The 16,321-nt window shown below is 39.0% G+C and overlaps 1 protein-coding gene across 1 annotated transcript; it reads left to right on the top strand.

Moving 5' to 3' along the window:
* The first annotated feature begins 7,541 nt into the window (after positions 1–7,541).
* LOC131236927 (protein OXIDATIVE STRESS 3-like) lies at positions 7,542–8,610 on the top strand. Its single transcript, XM_058234462.1, has 2 exons — positions 7,542–7,894; positions 8,078–8,610. Exons 1-2 carry the CDS (start codon positions 7,659–7,661, stop codon positions 8,391–8,393), a joined length of 552 nt encoding a protein of 183 aa, XP_058090445.1. The 5' UTR covers positions 7,542–7,658; the 3' UTR covers positions 8,394–8,610.
* Positions 8,611–16,321: the final 7,711 nt, after the last annotated feature.

The following is a 16,321-nucleotide window of genomic DNA, read 5'->3' as shown; positions in this document are numbered from 1 at the left end:
TATACAATCTCTCCGCCCGAGCATTGTGCAATGGCTTGCTTTTGAGTTTCCAGTCACTTGTAAATAGGGCTTTCCATGGGTCAGATTTGGATCAGATCCAGTTGGATCCAGCTCCAAGTTCAAAATCTGTAGCCGGATTCAGATCTAACTTGGATAAAAAATGTGATATTCATATTTGATCCACTTATAAATAGTCAGATCCATTTTCGATCCAAAAACCCATGTAGCCATCGAATTTAAGTCAGATCTATTCTGAATCTACCACATCACAAATATAAAAAAATATAAAATAATATATTTAATTTAGCAATAAAACGGTATAATTTAAATATTTTTAATTTAAATCATGCATGCGTATTAAAATATAAAGAGCAGAAGTTGAACATCCACTAGGAATTTACTAATGTGAAAGTTGAAACAATTGACGACTTGAAGCATGCAATAGCTGGACCTGATTAGATCTCACCACTAGATCTGGATCCGACCTAATATGATTTGGATTTGTTTTTATGAACTCAAATATAGTACATTTAATTAATCGGACGTATTTTAGGATCCAATTCTAAGTTACATGAGTTCGGAGCAAATGGTATCTCTATTTTGACCCGCCCACGTAGAGCCCTACTTGTAAAACAAACGTGGGGATGGAGATTTGGATGATTCACATCAAACGCAAACTATGACAGACTTGTGTGAGATCCGGTCCATTCATCAGACAGGGAGAACTGTAAACATTGCCTGGATTCAAAAATCCAGGCCGGCCCATTGATCAGATTGGCTAGACGTGTATGAGGACATTGAAAGCTAGAAAACAGATGATGAATGGTCCAGATTCAAAATTCATGTACGGATCACAGGATCAATGGTTCTTCTTGGCCTCTTGGCTTGCACGTGCACATGGTGATCCCCACCTAATGAGTGGACCGGATGCGACACACGTGTCCCACGAATTGCCTAAGCGTATCAGTTCAAGGTATTCTCTCCCAAGAAACACGGCAACCTTTTGCATGTGCACCGAAAAGGGCACACACGCTGTCATTTGAGAGGCCAACAAGAATTAGGTAAGCAACCCTTGTGGGCCCCACATGGTTGGATTGTATGCCTCTCTCCACATTTAACGGCCCCCCTTTTGCAGCTGCTTTACCTAATAACTGAGCCGACACAACAACCGAATTTCCTCCGCTCCGATACGCTCTTTCGGACAACACGACTTATTTTATACTCCGGCTGCGTGTGGTTCTTGATACTCACGCATTTTGAAATTATATATGAGGCATATATTAACTCAAATTTAACTGTTTAAGTTGTCAAATTCACTGTCTCTATGTCACCAACCCAAAATCAGACTGTTTTAATAATCCTAATCTCTGATTTGTTGATACTTGTTTATAGAAATAGGACCGTTGGATAATGTTTCATTTATGACCGTTCATTAAATATCCGTCTGTTAAAAAAATAACGCAAAGTTTGGTTCATGGTACATCTAAACCCGGAACCATAATTCGTACTGTTTATTTGAATTAATTGTATTTCATATATGTAATTTTAAGTGCAAGCGTATCATCCACCACACTCTGCCAGAGTACAAAAGCTTTTCTATTTGTACGGCCCGATTATCTCTTGGATGGTTGGATAAGGATGGAGAAGCTGTGGTGGATAACGAAGATACTTAAAAGAGGCAAGATATTGTACTATAGTTGGCCGGAGTAAGGCATACCATGCTCATGCATAGAGAACTCAATCCAGACCGTCCAATCCATGGGTTCCACTCTGCATCGACTATTGTCAATACCCACATTACTTCCATGATCCTAATCACTCGATCGATAGATATTTGGTTGCTCAATTAGGACCTTCAGACTTTTCTTTTCAACGGTCTAGATCAGGCCACATACACAGCATGGCCCACAATTTGGACTGATTGGATCGAGGTTTGTGTATTCCATGTGTCCGGTGGTTGTATGCGTGTGTACGAGATTCCATGCACTGATGGAGCATGGTATGATCACTCATATTGAGCTGTTGGGTGGGTGATTCTTGTCATCTCGCCCATCACGTTGACACGTTTCCATTGTGGGGGAGTGGGCCCCACGTTAGATAAGCCAACGTCAAAATGTAATCGGGACTCGGGTCTGATCGCCAAAGGAGGTCTCACATGCAACTAGTTGGATTGATGAGTTGCAGTATAGATACCACATGATTTCCAACATGTCATGTTTGTGTGACATCCAAACGTCGAAAAGGTTGGTCCCACCATAAAGATCATCTACCGGACAAATCACGGGCAATCTACCCATCATATGAGCACACGTATATACTTTTGATTTTTTTTAAAGTGTGGCCCACATGAAATGTGGTTGAGTCTATTTTTCCATTTGATGCTCTTCATGATGGGGTCAACCTTTTGGACGGGTTGGATCTGCACGGACTTGAAATAATGACAATAATCTACTAGTTGGACGGTAACTTATCATCCAGCTAGTTGCTCCAGAGACCTCGAAAGTGACTTGAGAAATATTAGCTTAATAAACCTCTTGTTTAGTGGGATGATAAGATGATCCGCAGCTACGGATGATTAAACGAAAGCGCTATGAAATGGTACATCGAGTATGCACCAAAACATGGTGCATAAAACATTTTTAGTGTCCAATTGATTTATGTGACCGTTGATGTAGACCGTCCAATCCATTGCTTATGTGGATGAGGAACAGAACCTAATATTAGATTAGTGATTCTTTTGTAGATCATAAGTTATGCTAACCATTCACAATCAGCCTATTGATTGAGCCGTTAGGAATAGGAATCTGATGCGATTTTGGAGCTGTGGCTCATCCAATAAATGACCGGATGGACGGTCGGCCATGTTTATAGCCCAAATATGCATGGTTGAAAAATATATTTATATACTGTTTTTCACTGTATTGTTTCTATCTCATGGCAACAAGATAAGCACTTGTAACTATGGGAGTTTTTAAGAGCTTTAAAGGCAGTTGATTTGGGAGCCGATTAGAAAGGGGCGCAGATTGGGTACTAGTACTACCCCCACCAGGACCTACATAGAGATGGACGGTCCTTTCAGGGCCTCTATGGGACCCACCGTGGTGTATATATTTTATCCATGCCATTCATCCATTTTGACAGATCATTTGAGGGCATGAGCCCAAAAAGGAACTAGATTAAATACTCAAGTCGACCACATCACAGGTAGCAGTAGAGATTGAAAGCTTACCATTGAAACTTGGGAGGCACAGAAGTTTTCGATAAAGCTGGTATTTATGTTTTCCCCATGTAAACCTTAGGGGTCGTTTGGCACCATGGATTCAAATCCCATGGTATATTTGGCACACAAAGTAATCAGCGGGTTTTAAATACAAGGGTTTCAAGGGTCTTGGATTATATCTTAAATCCTTCCAAAAGTAGCATGTATAACATGTGTGTCACTATGGCTATTAATTTATTGGGCACATGACCCACTAATGGTATCCCAAAATAATTAGATTATCAATTGCATCACTATAATCACTTTAGTACGATGATCTGCATCATCCAAACATTGTCCATGTAAATCAATGGTTAAAAATTATTGGTTAATCACTTGATGTGATCTTGTGTTCGTGGCCCATCCAAGACTTGGAATTTCATCATTTTCGGGCAAAGCATATATTTCAGTAAGCTTATTACAACCATTATGTTAAACATTACATTTGTACACTAATTAGAGATATTAAAGTTGATTTAGTATTTAAATTCAAACCCTTGTAGATATACCTAAATCCTGGTGGGGAGTAATACCCAATCTACACCCCACAGTGAGGCCTTGATGGTGAGGTTGACACCATCCATCCATTTTTTTGGATCTCAAGGCATGAGCCCAAAAATGAAGCAAAGGTGAAAAGCATTATCAATAAACAGTGATTGTCCATCATTAAAAACTTCTTGAGGTCCACCGTAATGTCTATTTCCCATCCCACTTGTTGACGAGGTTACAATGGTTTGACAAAAAGAAAACAAATTAATATCAACTTGATCTAAAACTTTTGTACCCATGATAAGCTTTTAATGGTTAATCACTAGTGTTTCTTGTAATATGGTTCACCTGAGATTTGGATGTGCTTCATGTTTGTTGGAGTTAGTGCTTTAGAAAATCATCTGTGCCCTTATCCACTAGCCACGCAAATGTGATTGGGCAGATCTCAGCCATTGATCATGGTGACCATGGGTCCTATATTGGACATATGATATGCCTTAGACAAATTTTGCGTTTCTCTCATTCATTGGGTTTGTTGAGTGAGTCCTTTAGTTTTTAGAAACTTAAGATTGGATGTGACAGTCATTGACTATTGACTGGGAGAGTCGCCACCCATGGATCTTAGTACCTTGTTAAACCATGACCATCACATGTGCATGGGACACACCCGTGGACATCAATTCATGAGATGTACGATCATCTTGTGTAATGGGACTGACTTGGGTCAAGATAGACGATCTCTACCATTGAGAGTTGATTCAGTGTTGGTTTATGCCTTACCCTTATCTTGCACAAGAGTGTGAGTGTGTCATGTATACAGGATCCAAGTTTGGACCTTTGGTCACTCACATTAGTGGATCGAGATCAACTCAACAATCTAAGGACCCATTAGCTTGGACTGTGATCGTCAGATCATAACTTGATGATGTATTAAAGATGTTTTGATCTTTAGACCTGAGGACGTGTAAAGGTCATGATCTTGACTAGTTGGCTTTGGCTCTTCTTACGAGGTTCATGCAAAGGACGTGAATTAGCTATTGACAGATTGAGCAGTGAGACTCGCTACTGAAGTGACGTCACTAAGTTATGTGGGGCTCACTATGATGTATGTGTTGTATCCACACTGTTCATCCATTTAGAGAGATCATTTTAGAGCATGATAAAAAAAGAAAAGAAAAAAGAATGAGGCAGATTCAAAACATGAGTGGACCCCACTACCAAAAACAGTGGGGATAGTGACGGCCACCGTTGAAACCTTCTTAAGGTCCACCGTAATGTTTATTTGAGATACAACTTGTTCATAAGTTAACACAGACATTAAAGAAGGGAAAACACAAATATCAGCTTGATCGAAAACTTTTGTAGCCCTTAAAAGTTTTTAATGGTGGGTGTGACTCTTTCCATAGTTTTCTGTGGTGGGGTCCACTTGAGATTTGGATATGATTCATTCTTTGGCTCATGCTATTAAATGATCTCTCAAAATGGATGGATGGTGTGGATACGAAAAATACATCATGGTGGGACCCATAGAACTAGGTGACGTCACTTTAATAGTGAATTTCGTTGCTCAACCCGTCAGTAGCTAATCCGCATCCCCATGCAGGAGCTAATAAAGTGAACGTAAATGGATACTTCCATTAAAAGTCGTTGATTCTTGCACGGGCTAATAAGGAATCCACTGGTTTTCTTAGGAACATGTTTATGGCTTTTATTTAGATAAATCAGGAATTTATTAAGTAATTTTTTCAGTGGGCCTACCACTATGAATGTTTTAATCAAAATTTCAAAGATTTTAAATCATTGAAGATTTTGTTTTAACCATTAAAATTGCTTGATCACACTTGATGATAGTTCTACTTTTGATTGACATGTGATATGATCATTAGTAAATGCATCATGATTGTTAGATGATTTGATCATGAGTATATTCATGAATGAGGCAGATTGACGGGCTTCCTTCATGATAGGTTCTACTGAAGTCTGTAAGATGGCGGAGCACCATACGGCTGAAGAAATGATGAGCTAGCCCTAGATGTCCCCATCTCATAGGAAGTGTGGGCATGAGGAAAAATGAGAAAGTCTGAGAAAGTGTGGAAATATACTCCACCCTCTTTTATTATCCTCACGTGTGGTTTACTTGTGTTGACGAAATAGGTATTCCTCGATACCTACTAGAGGATTAAACGCTCGACTATTTTGATTCTTGAGTACTAGTATAAATCACGGAAAAACTCATTAATTTAGGAAATCGACATCAATAAATTGACATCACAAACATGTACTTTGTGCACATCGTGTGCTGATATGATCTCAACTGTTTATATATTTATCTATATTCTTAAAATTTAATCTCATTGTAGATGGAGATTCTTGAGATGAATTCCATAATCAAATTATATTGTACCATATTCTTTCATGTTTGCATGCTACAGACTCAACAACTTAATATCATGCTCCAACCTTATCTAAAAAAACAAATGGACACATAGATATACAACACATGTATCGACGCGAGCCCCACAGTCAGGGTTGCAAGACCTAATCTGCTCACCTAATCCACTCCCTAATCTTTTACCCGGCAACATGTGTTTTTTTTTATCAATTATTTTTCTTCTTTTGCCACCGACTTTTTTTTTTTTTTTTTTCATTTTAACCGTCCACGAGGTGTCCACCGACCGGGCATCAGTATGGGTGCAAACGGGTCGGGTCGGGTCGAGGGGTTTTCCATCTAGATTCACGAGTCTGGTTTGGGCGTATAATGGGTGGTCCAGACAAAGTGGATCCTGACCAGACCTACTTCTCTTTGGGTCTTAAGCTAGGTCGGTCGGGTTCATAACACGAGGCGGATACACTGACAAAATTTGTAGGTTGGGCGTAACTTGCAGAAATTTTTGTGGGCCCACTGTGATATGAAAACGACATCAAATCCGTTTATCATGTGCGCTGCCAAAAATCAGGCAGATCAAAATATCAGGTGGTCCACCATGTAGATTATACACCATCCAATCCATTCAAAAGATGCATCTGACCAGGATGAAGGCACACTCAAAAAATCAGTCCATTCCAAAGCTCAGGTGGGCCACGAAACGGTGATCTTAGATATTTGGCATGATTTTACATGGTGAGGCCCACCTGATTTTTGGACACAAAGGAGAACATTATGGGGTCATATAGATGGACTGGATGTCATCAAAACATCACAGTTTAAGAACTTTTAGGAATCAAAATCCTACTCATTTAAAAGTCAGGAGTATGACAGGTGATGTAGATCATCATCCAATCAAAGCAGCGGGTCCAATTCCAGAACAAGACCCGTCTATCACCCAATCGGGTACACCGACCAAATTGCACCCGGATCATCTAAGACACAATAGCCGTACAAATCATCTATTTATAACTGGGCCCCACAAGTTTAACGGTACACTACTTGTACAAGTTAAAGGGCACGAATATGAACACAGACTCTCTTCCAGAGCACACAGATTTTGCTTGGAAAATAATATAAAAAGGAGGAAAGTGATCTGAAGGATATGGATGATTTCAACGGGTGGAGGAGCCTTATCCATTGCCCTTTTTCCAAGTGAGGGGACAAGGAAAGTTAAAGTGGATAATGCCGAATCTATATGTAACTTCAAAAAGAATAACATAAAATAAAGAATTTAAATAAAAGAACATAAAATAAAAAATAAAAAACAAAACAAAGCTTATCTCTACGTATGAAAGAGATGTGTAGCTAAGCGTAAACATATCCTACCACGTGTATTTTTATTTCTTCTTATATATTGCATTCTCCTTGAAGGCTCAAAGTTAATGTTTTTGTGTTGGGTGTGTGTGAGAGAGAGAGATTTGGGTGTTGAGGGGAATTAGAAACGCATGATAAGGAGAGAGAGAAGGGATCATTTGAGTGAGGATGGATGCTTCTTTCAATACACAAAACAAGCATGGGATCATGGATGATGAACATGGTCATCATCTCTTTGAGTCTTCATTATCTTCGTCGTCTGATCTTTCCAGCGATTCGGTTGCGTCGTTTCTGTCGGATTCGACCGAGGAAGTGACTTCTTCTGCATCGTCTTCTTCGTCAGATCGGCCAGCTGGGGGGTCTCTTTATGAGATGTCCTCTCTCATGGAACAACTTCCATTCAAGTGAGTAGATCTCTCTCTCTCCAAGGCATGAACCATGATGAAATTTCTTGGGTCGTTTTTGTTTTTCCTTTTGGGTAATTGATCTCTTTGGTTTTTTTTTATTTTATTTTATTTTTTTTATTTTTAATTTTTAATTTTTAATTATTTTTTAATGACATTTGTTGGGTTGTGTTGTTATTGTAGGAGGGGACTTTCAAAGTATTTCCAAGGAAAATCTCAATCATTTACATCTCTATCAAACGTGAAATGCATAGAGGAGCTAGCCAAGCCAGAGAACCCTTACAAGAAGAAGCTGAAGTCATGCAAGAGCTATGGAGGGGGATTAGACAGCCACAGATCACACTCTCCTGGACCATCTTCTAAGACCATATCAAAGAAGTCTTCCAGGAGTTCTTGTTCTTCTCTTAATGCAAGGAGGAATGGTTTTTTGGCGAACAGGCCCCCAATCCCTACTCATAGAACTAGTTCTCTTTCTAATCAAACCCCTTTGTTTGCTTGAAGGGTGGAGATAGTAATACAAGAAGCTAATCACATCCATCCACACTACCTATGTAAGAGAGAGAGAGAGAGAGAGAGAGAAGAAGAAGAAGAAGAAGACGACGAAGAAATTCTTGTATGATGGGAGATCTTAATTTTATTTTGTTACTTGGTATGTACAGAGTGAAAAAAACCCTTTCATACAGAGTCCTCTTTCAAGGACAGAAACTGTTTTAGAAGATATGTGTTTGGTGTGTGACATTTATTTTTGAGAGAGATGATCAGCTGTTTTCATGGCTAAGATAGTCCATCCTTCTAATTGGGCCTTTTGTCACGTGGGCCCCACTAGGACCGGAAGTGGACGGTCTGGATCAACTACCCCACGTAGGATGTGGGGTCCAGCGTGCCTGGTCATTTTTGGGTAACTTGGCGATCTGCGAGGAATTCCACCAATCAAAAGCTTGAACAGATCGAATTTGAAGGGATTGTATAATCAGTGCAATTTAATTTCATTGCTATTGGCCATCTACGCTTGAGAAATATTAGCTTCAAGAAAAGGAAGATTCAACCAGTGGAGACCATTGATAGATGTGATGGGAACAACCCCCCCCCCCCCCCCTTCTTCATTGCACAAGTGTGCAAGATCTGAGCTTCTCATCACGTGGGCCGTTGTGGCCGGCCAATCCTAACAGCTGAACTGGAGCATTGAATGTCAACCATCATCGGTCTGGGTTTCTTTGGATGTCCAGTAATCCAGATTGTAGATCCATCTTTCCTCAATTTTAATTTGGATATAGCCACAACCACAACGATGCCACATGTTTCTATCTCGCACTTGTATGTTCTAGTGTGAATCTAGATGACAAGTGATATGAAAAAAGATTTGATCGCTATCTTCGTTTTTTTTTTTTTTTTTTCGTTCGTACCTATGACTAAGAATTGAAGCAGGCATCTATTTATCCACCCGTAAATAAAATTAAGAAGCTTTATCTTTTAACTAAAAGGACTTTTTCTTCTAATAACAATAGAGATAACTTGATTCACGCAAGGTAAGGTAAGAGTATAAAAAACTCAATTAAAAAAAAAAAAAAACTAATAAAAGTATTTTTAAGAAACATAAATGGTGAGGCCTTGGATCTCAAGTCTTCCTTAATGGCCGCATTATAATATTCCTATGAGCAGATCCAACACAGTGCATACACATGTTGGATTACATTGTCAGTGTAGGATAAAAAGATAAGTCTTGTCACATAAAAATAATCATCTAAGCCCGAAGACAATTGTAGCCTATTAACAATGCCATGTATGATAGTCTTTCATTGTGGGTTTGCCATTGTTTACGGATATGTCCGACTCCTTTTATGTGGACAAGAGTCCCTCTTGTGACACCATGTGTTGGTGATCGTTATTTTTTTATCTGTGCAAACATGTGGAGTGCGTTGTGAAACTCAGCCAACTTGACATTGTTGTTAGTACTCCACTCATTACGCGGTTTCGACCATAAGGACCTCTTTGTGTGCTGTTATGGTGCATCGAGTAAACCCACCACTTGTTATGACTGTGTTTTGGTCGATGCCCATTTTCAGTAATGAGGCCACTATGATGAGTAGTTGGCTATGCTATGTGAACGTGACATACAACATATATCTCATGGCTATAGCCAATTGAACTTATCATTTTTGTGCAACTCATGACTCATCGAACCTGATCACATTTGATCGTCAGGATGGCCAAAGAGATCTTTTCTTTGTCTTTTGTTGAGATCTTGATGTTATGTGGTATCACCTAAGTCGTTAAATCTAACAAGGTCAGAGAAGGCATTAACACCATGCCTACAAACATTATAAATAGTGTCAACTGTGGGGATCAAACTGGCCATATTCTATGGGCGCTTCCGGCACAATAATGTGATATATTTACATTTTGGTTGCAGGTAAATACTCGAATATTCACATTCGGGCTAACCATTAAAAAATAATAAATAAATAAATAAATAAAACTCTTCCTTCGATAAATGCCTTTCAATGCTAGAAATGAAATAGTGGGCTAGATGAACCGTAAGATGGAATTAATCCGAATTGCTGTAATGATCTATTGCCAATAAAAAATTATTATGTGCATGCGATAGACATGAGACCCAATATTGAAAACTGAACTCATCTACATATGAAATACCGTACATCATTACTACATAGGGTATGTGCACAAACGTGCATAATACACATCTTGTAAGAAGGTAGAGATTTAATGAGTGTATATCATCCGGCATCCTAAAATGGCAAAAAAGTGCTTAAACTCCATGTGACTTAAATGTTGTCTGTGTTGTGTAGATGCCTTGCATTCTATAGGGCACGATCGACCATGAGGATCCATGGTCAACCATGACTCACTATGATGTTCATGGTCGATCGTGACTCTCTATGATGATTCACAGTCGACCGTCCGTCGGGTTTCGCAAAATAGGGTATTTAAGCCCAATTTTGTTATTAAGGATTAAGGTTAATAAAAAACTAATACAAGTGTTTTCTCAAGGGGCTAGGGTTGGCTAAGAAAGAGGGTTTTCTACACTTGTAAAGGGACTTGGGAAGGATTTCTCAAGGGATTTAGAGGCTTTCTAGAGGTGCGCATCGAAAGCGAAGATTGAGTACATTTGTAATCGAAGAATATGAGTTTGTACAATTCTAAGGTTTTGATTGTAGTAGATCTCTGTCGCTTTGTGTCGTGGTTTTTTACCGTGATAGTTTTTCCATGTAAAATATTATCATGTTTGTGATTATTTGCTTTTGGTTTGATTATCCTACATTATTATATTATTCTATCTTCGTTTATCGTGCTTCCACAAAGCGCACGGATTGGCGGTGGTGTTAGATTCGAATTTCTAATACCTGAGGTTTGACCAGGGTTTGTTGTTGGCTCGAGTTTACATCATTGTGGTGTGATATAGAGTGAGTTCACTCACAATAAAGTGGTATCAGAGCGTCATGTTAGACGTTTGGGTTTGAGAGAAGATGTCGGGATCAAAATTCAATATACAAAAGTTTAATGGGAAGAACAATTTCAGTTTATAGTAGCATAAGGTCGTGGACATTTTAGTTTCATAAGGGTTGAGTAAGGTGTTGTGGGAAAGAAAACCAGACAAGATGCTAGATGATGATTGGAGCAATGTCGGAGAGAAAGTTATGAGCACCATCTGTTTGTGTTTGTCAGATGAGGTTATGTACAACATCTTGAATGAGGAATCTCCCATAATGATGTGGAAGAAGTTAGAAGACTTGTACATATCAAAGTTCCTCACAAAAAAGTTGTTTGTGAAGAAATAACTTTTCTGTCTGGAAAAATTGGATCTCTTGTAGAACATGAACTTGTTTACAAAGCTATATAGTGAGTTGGTAAGGCTCAAAGAGACAATCAGGGAAGAAAATAAAGCAGTAATACTTCTAGCATCACTTCCCTCATCATACAACCATCTTGTCTCTACTCTGCTATATGGGAAGAATACAATGAAACTTGAAGAAATAACTGCAGTGCTCGTTTCCAACGAGATGGAGAAAAAGTTGAGTGATAATGACTCTCAGGCGGAAGGGCTACTTGCGAAAAGGGGCTAGGGACATGGGCGATCCATGGAGCAATCTTAGTAAAACAAGAAGAAAGAGTCCAGATCGAAGTCAAAGGCAAAGGACGGATGCTTCTATTGCGACATTAAGGAGTACTTCAATAGAGACTGACAGAAACAGAAGGATGACATGTAAAGCAAAAATAAAGGAAAAGTGAACATAAGTAAATCATCGAGTGTAGTAGAAAAGAACTCAGAAGGAGACCTCTCGGTCTCTTTAGGTACAAGTCGTCTCTCAGACACTTGGATTCTATACTCGGAATGTTCGTATTACATGTGCTTGGATAGAACTTGGTTCGATTCCTATAAGTCTTATGATGGTGGAAGTGTTTTGAGGGAAAATAATGTAAAATGCAAGGCCATCAGAATAGGGACCATCAAGGTAAGGATATTTGACGGAGTCATTCGGACTCTTGCTGATGTTAGGCATGTCCTAAATTTGAAGAAAAATTTAATATCCTTTGAAATTTTAGATACGAACGATTGCACATTCACCGCATTTGGCGGTGTATTAAAGGTCATCAGAGGTGCAATAGTGTTGATGAAGAGACATAAGGTTGAAAATCTATACAAGTTGGTAAGGAGCATAGTTATGGGTGAAGCTGCTATCACCTCACACGTAGAATCTGACACAGATGATACAAATATATGGCATATGCGGTTAGGGCATATAAGCGAGAATGTTACAATTGTCTCAAGCAAAATATCTTGAGAAGGTGTTGGTCAAGTTTGGGATGAACAAGACTAAATCAGTTAGCACATCCCATGCTGCTTACTTTTGACTTTTTTCAGATCAATGTCCCACTATAAATAAAGAAAAGCAATTTATGTCTCGTGTGCCCTACTCGAGCATGGTTGGTAGTTTAATGTATGCCATGGTCTCTATGAGACCAAATATTTCACATGCAATTGAGGTTGTGAGCAAATACATGTCAAACCTCGACAAGCAACATTGGGAGGCAGTGAAATGACTACTTTGATATTTATGAGGTACGAAGGACTACGTCTTAACATTCAAAAAATCAAAGGAAAAAACTTGTAGGTTATGTAGATTCAGATTACGCTGGAAACGTGGACAATAAATGTCGACTTTCGGTTACTCGTTTGTATAGTACGTGGAGCAATCAATTGGATGTCAAAGCTTTAGTTTATGGTTGCTCTTTCCACAACCGAAGTGGAGTATACGACAGTGACAAAGGTATTCAAAGAATGTGTTTCGTTTAGAGGAATGATGAGCGAGCTTGGGCTTCAATAGGAGATCATGCCAATTAATTGTAATAGCAAAAGTACGATCAATTTGGCAAAACATTCAGTATATCATTCTCGTACTAAATATATTGATGTTTATCATTATTTTATCCGACGGGTACTTGAGAAATGCGGTGTTACTATTGAGAAGATCCACATGAGCGTGAATCCAAGAGATACGCTTACAAAGGTGGTTCCTGTAGAGAAGTTCAGATTCTGTTATGCTTCTTTGGGTTTGGCAAAGGTTTGATGAAGACGAAGCGTGCATAAGAAGCGACAACGGTGAAGCTATGATGGAGATGATTAGATATGGAGCCTAGAGCTGTGAATCATGATAATTGAAGTCATTATGAAGATTGTTGTCTAAATGTCTTCTATATGTACAGAAACAGAGAGTTTTGATCGATCGAACAGACTGCTCAATTAATCAAAAGAACCCTGGATTAAACAAATTGATCTCTACATAGTTTTGAACATGTTTGATTGATCAACCTTAGAGGTTCGAACGATCGAAATAATTTAAGAAATTAGTATTAATTCTTTGGACACTTTTGAGCATGTTTGATTGATCGAACATGGGGGACTCGATCGATCAAGGGTTACTCGATTCATATTAATCGATTGATGATTAGATTAACAGCGCATGCGGTTTTGTGTAATTGCACGATTTGTTTCCTATTCTGGGTGTAACACTATATATATGAGTGTAATACATAATTAAAGTAGAACAAGGAGAGCTAAATCATTTATAGGGTTTTGAAGAGAGAAAGTGTAGGATTTCGTATTTGTAAGTTGATATATCTCTTGTACTTTCGTTTTCATAGTGGATTGTTCGTCGCTTTGTACTGAGATTTTTTTTGCAAGAGTTGTTCCACATAAAATCCGTGTGTTACTTTGTTTGCATTTATCTTTCACTTGTGTGATTTTAATTTGGAGTTTGCTTCATTTGGAAATGAACACTTGTTAATAAATCAGATACCTATCAGTCATGTCAAAGTCAAATGAGAGAAATGAACACTTATTAAAAAATCAGTCCAACCATCCAAATTCAATACACGTGTGATGGATATCTAACAGAAGTTCCTTCCCCTCACATGTGCACACACATGTACCTACACAAGTCAAGCCGGTGTTTACGTTTTGTAAAAGCAAAGATTTCAATGTCAATGAATCTCTCTTTCAACACAGCGTCCACGAAACTTCCAAAGAGAGTTCCACGCAATTCATAGTGGAAAAATTCCCCTTGGGGTCATCTTTTTGAAAAGAAAAATTCAGTTGGTAGGATAATCAATGTCTTTATTATGAAAATTCGACTTTTAAGTGGATGGAATTGGCTTGAAAATTTCTTCCTTCTCTCAGATACTTATCAGTGACGTCCTATCAAAGCCGTCCACCTTTACAGGTTGGATGGCATAACACCTTGAGAGATAATGGTGGATGTTCGGTTCCCTTGTGGTTGAATCCCATTTGAGTCACAAAGCAACCATATGGACCGGAATGTTTCCATTAACTTACACCACTACATCATGTCTCTTTAAATAATGATGGGGGTATGAACTGTTTGGATTTTCAGTTTGGGCATGTGGGCCACATGTTTCAACGATCCAAACCATTAGTACAACGGGCCTCACCATGGACGCCCCCATCCACTAAAAGATACCCAGGTTAGAAAGAAGAATGATATGTAGAAGCATGGTACACGTGTTCAACGTATTTGAAAAACTGGGGGAGGAGCAAAACCATACGAAAGAAAAGACCTAGTTAAGAGAGATTCACCAATGTATTCAAATTCCACGTAAATGCATGGCCCACCAGATGATGATGTCTTAATTCCAAATGAATGGCCTGGCAAACCTAACGTATCGGTGACTCACTCTCAGCACTTCCACAAAAGTGCCCCTCAATAGTTAAAGAGTTTCGTCACCACTCTCCATTAGATGACAGTTCTGTTTGCAAATTCTTGCTGGCATCCACTCATCAGTTAGCATTCAAAAACTGGGGCCCACTCGCAAGAAACAAAAGTTTAAAAACTTGAAAACTAATCTCTAGGGGTGAAATGACTGAGGCAGTTACCATTAAATAAACTAGGGGTGGCAATGGGCTAGGCTGAGGTTGGCCTTCGTCCAGCCCTAGCCTGACTGCCCTAACAGGCTAAAAAGGCTCCCAACCTAGCCCTCACACTAAAGGGCCAGGCAGGGTTAGGGCTGGGATGGATAGGATTGCAACAGGGCTGGCCATGTATGCTGGTTGAACCGAGTCCAGCAATGTCAACCAATACAGGGCCAGATGTGTGGACATAAAATTGAGTACATGAATGCAAGTTCATTCACCATTGGGTGCATAATTTGGACGGTTCATAAATGCTTGCATATCATCCACCATACTCTACCAGAGTATCAAAGCTCTTCATATTATTACACACACACTAATACCCATCAATGCACTACGTAGTACAGAGTAGGGCAATGGTGGAGGGAGACGGATTGGCCACTCCCCCTGACAGATTTATTCTTTATTTTAATATTATAAAAGTATATTTTGTCTCCATATGACTGTCGATCGAGAGAGAGAGAGACGGTGGCATATAGGTATGGTCGTCAAAAGCGGCCATTTTCCTAGAGAGAGAAGAAACTCAAAACATAGGATTTGAATTTTCTGAACGATTCCTAATCGTAACAAAAAAGAGAAAAGGACTGAACATGGACATCAACTAAAACAGTTTTGACAAAAACGACACTTGTGTGTTTTTTTTTTCTTCTTTGGCCAACGTGGTTTGACAAAGATTTCGCTCCTTAACATTGTTATCATAACTAGTTGATCAGCTTCTCTTCCCTTGTTATTTCAAACCAGTGAATCATAACTTTTGAATTAAATTATGTAGAGGTGTCAATCATTTCCCAAGTTAACCTTTTTTTAAAAAAAAATTATTATTTTGGTTTTTGGATTGGAAGGTTAAAAAAGAGAGTAATAAATGGGGTGAGGAAGGTCATCCATGGCATGTGACGGAACAAGAAATTAGAAGCTGGTAAAGATATTTTGAGTCAAAATTGCACAATGGAGTGCAGGGTCCGTGACCATTCGGATACGTT

This window comes from Magnolia sinica, chromosome 2, assembly GCF_029962835.1.
Source record: "Magnolia sinica isolate HGM2019 chromosome 2, MsV1, whole genome shotgun sequence".
Taxonomy (NCBI): domain Eukaryota; kingdom Viridiplantae; phylum Streptophyta; class Magnoliopsida; order Magnoliales; family Magnoliaceae; genus Magnolia; species Magnolia sinica.
This window is presented reverse-complemented; position numbering and strand designations above follow the sequence as displayed.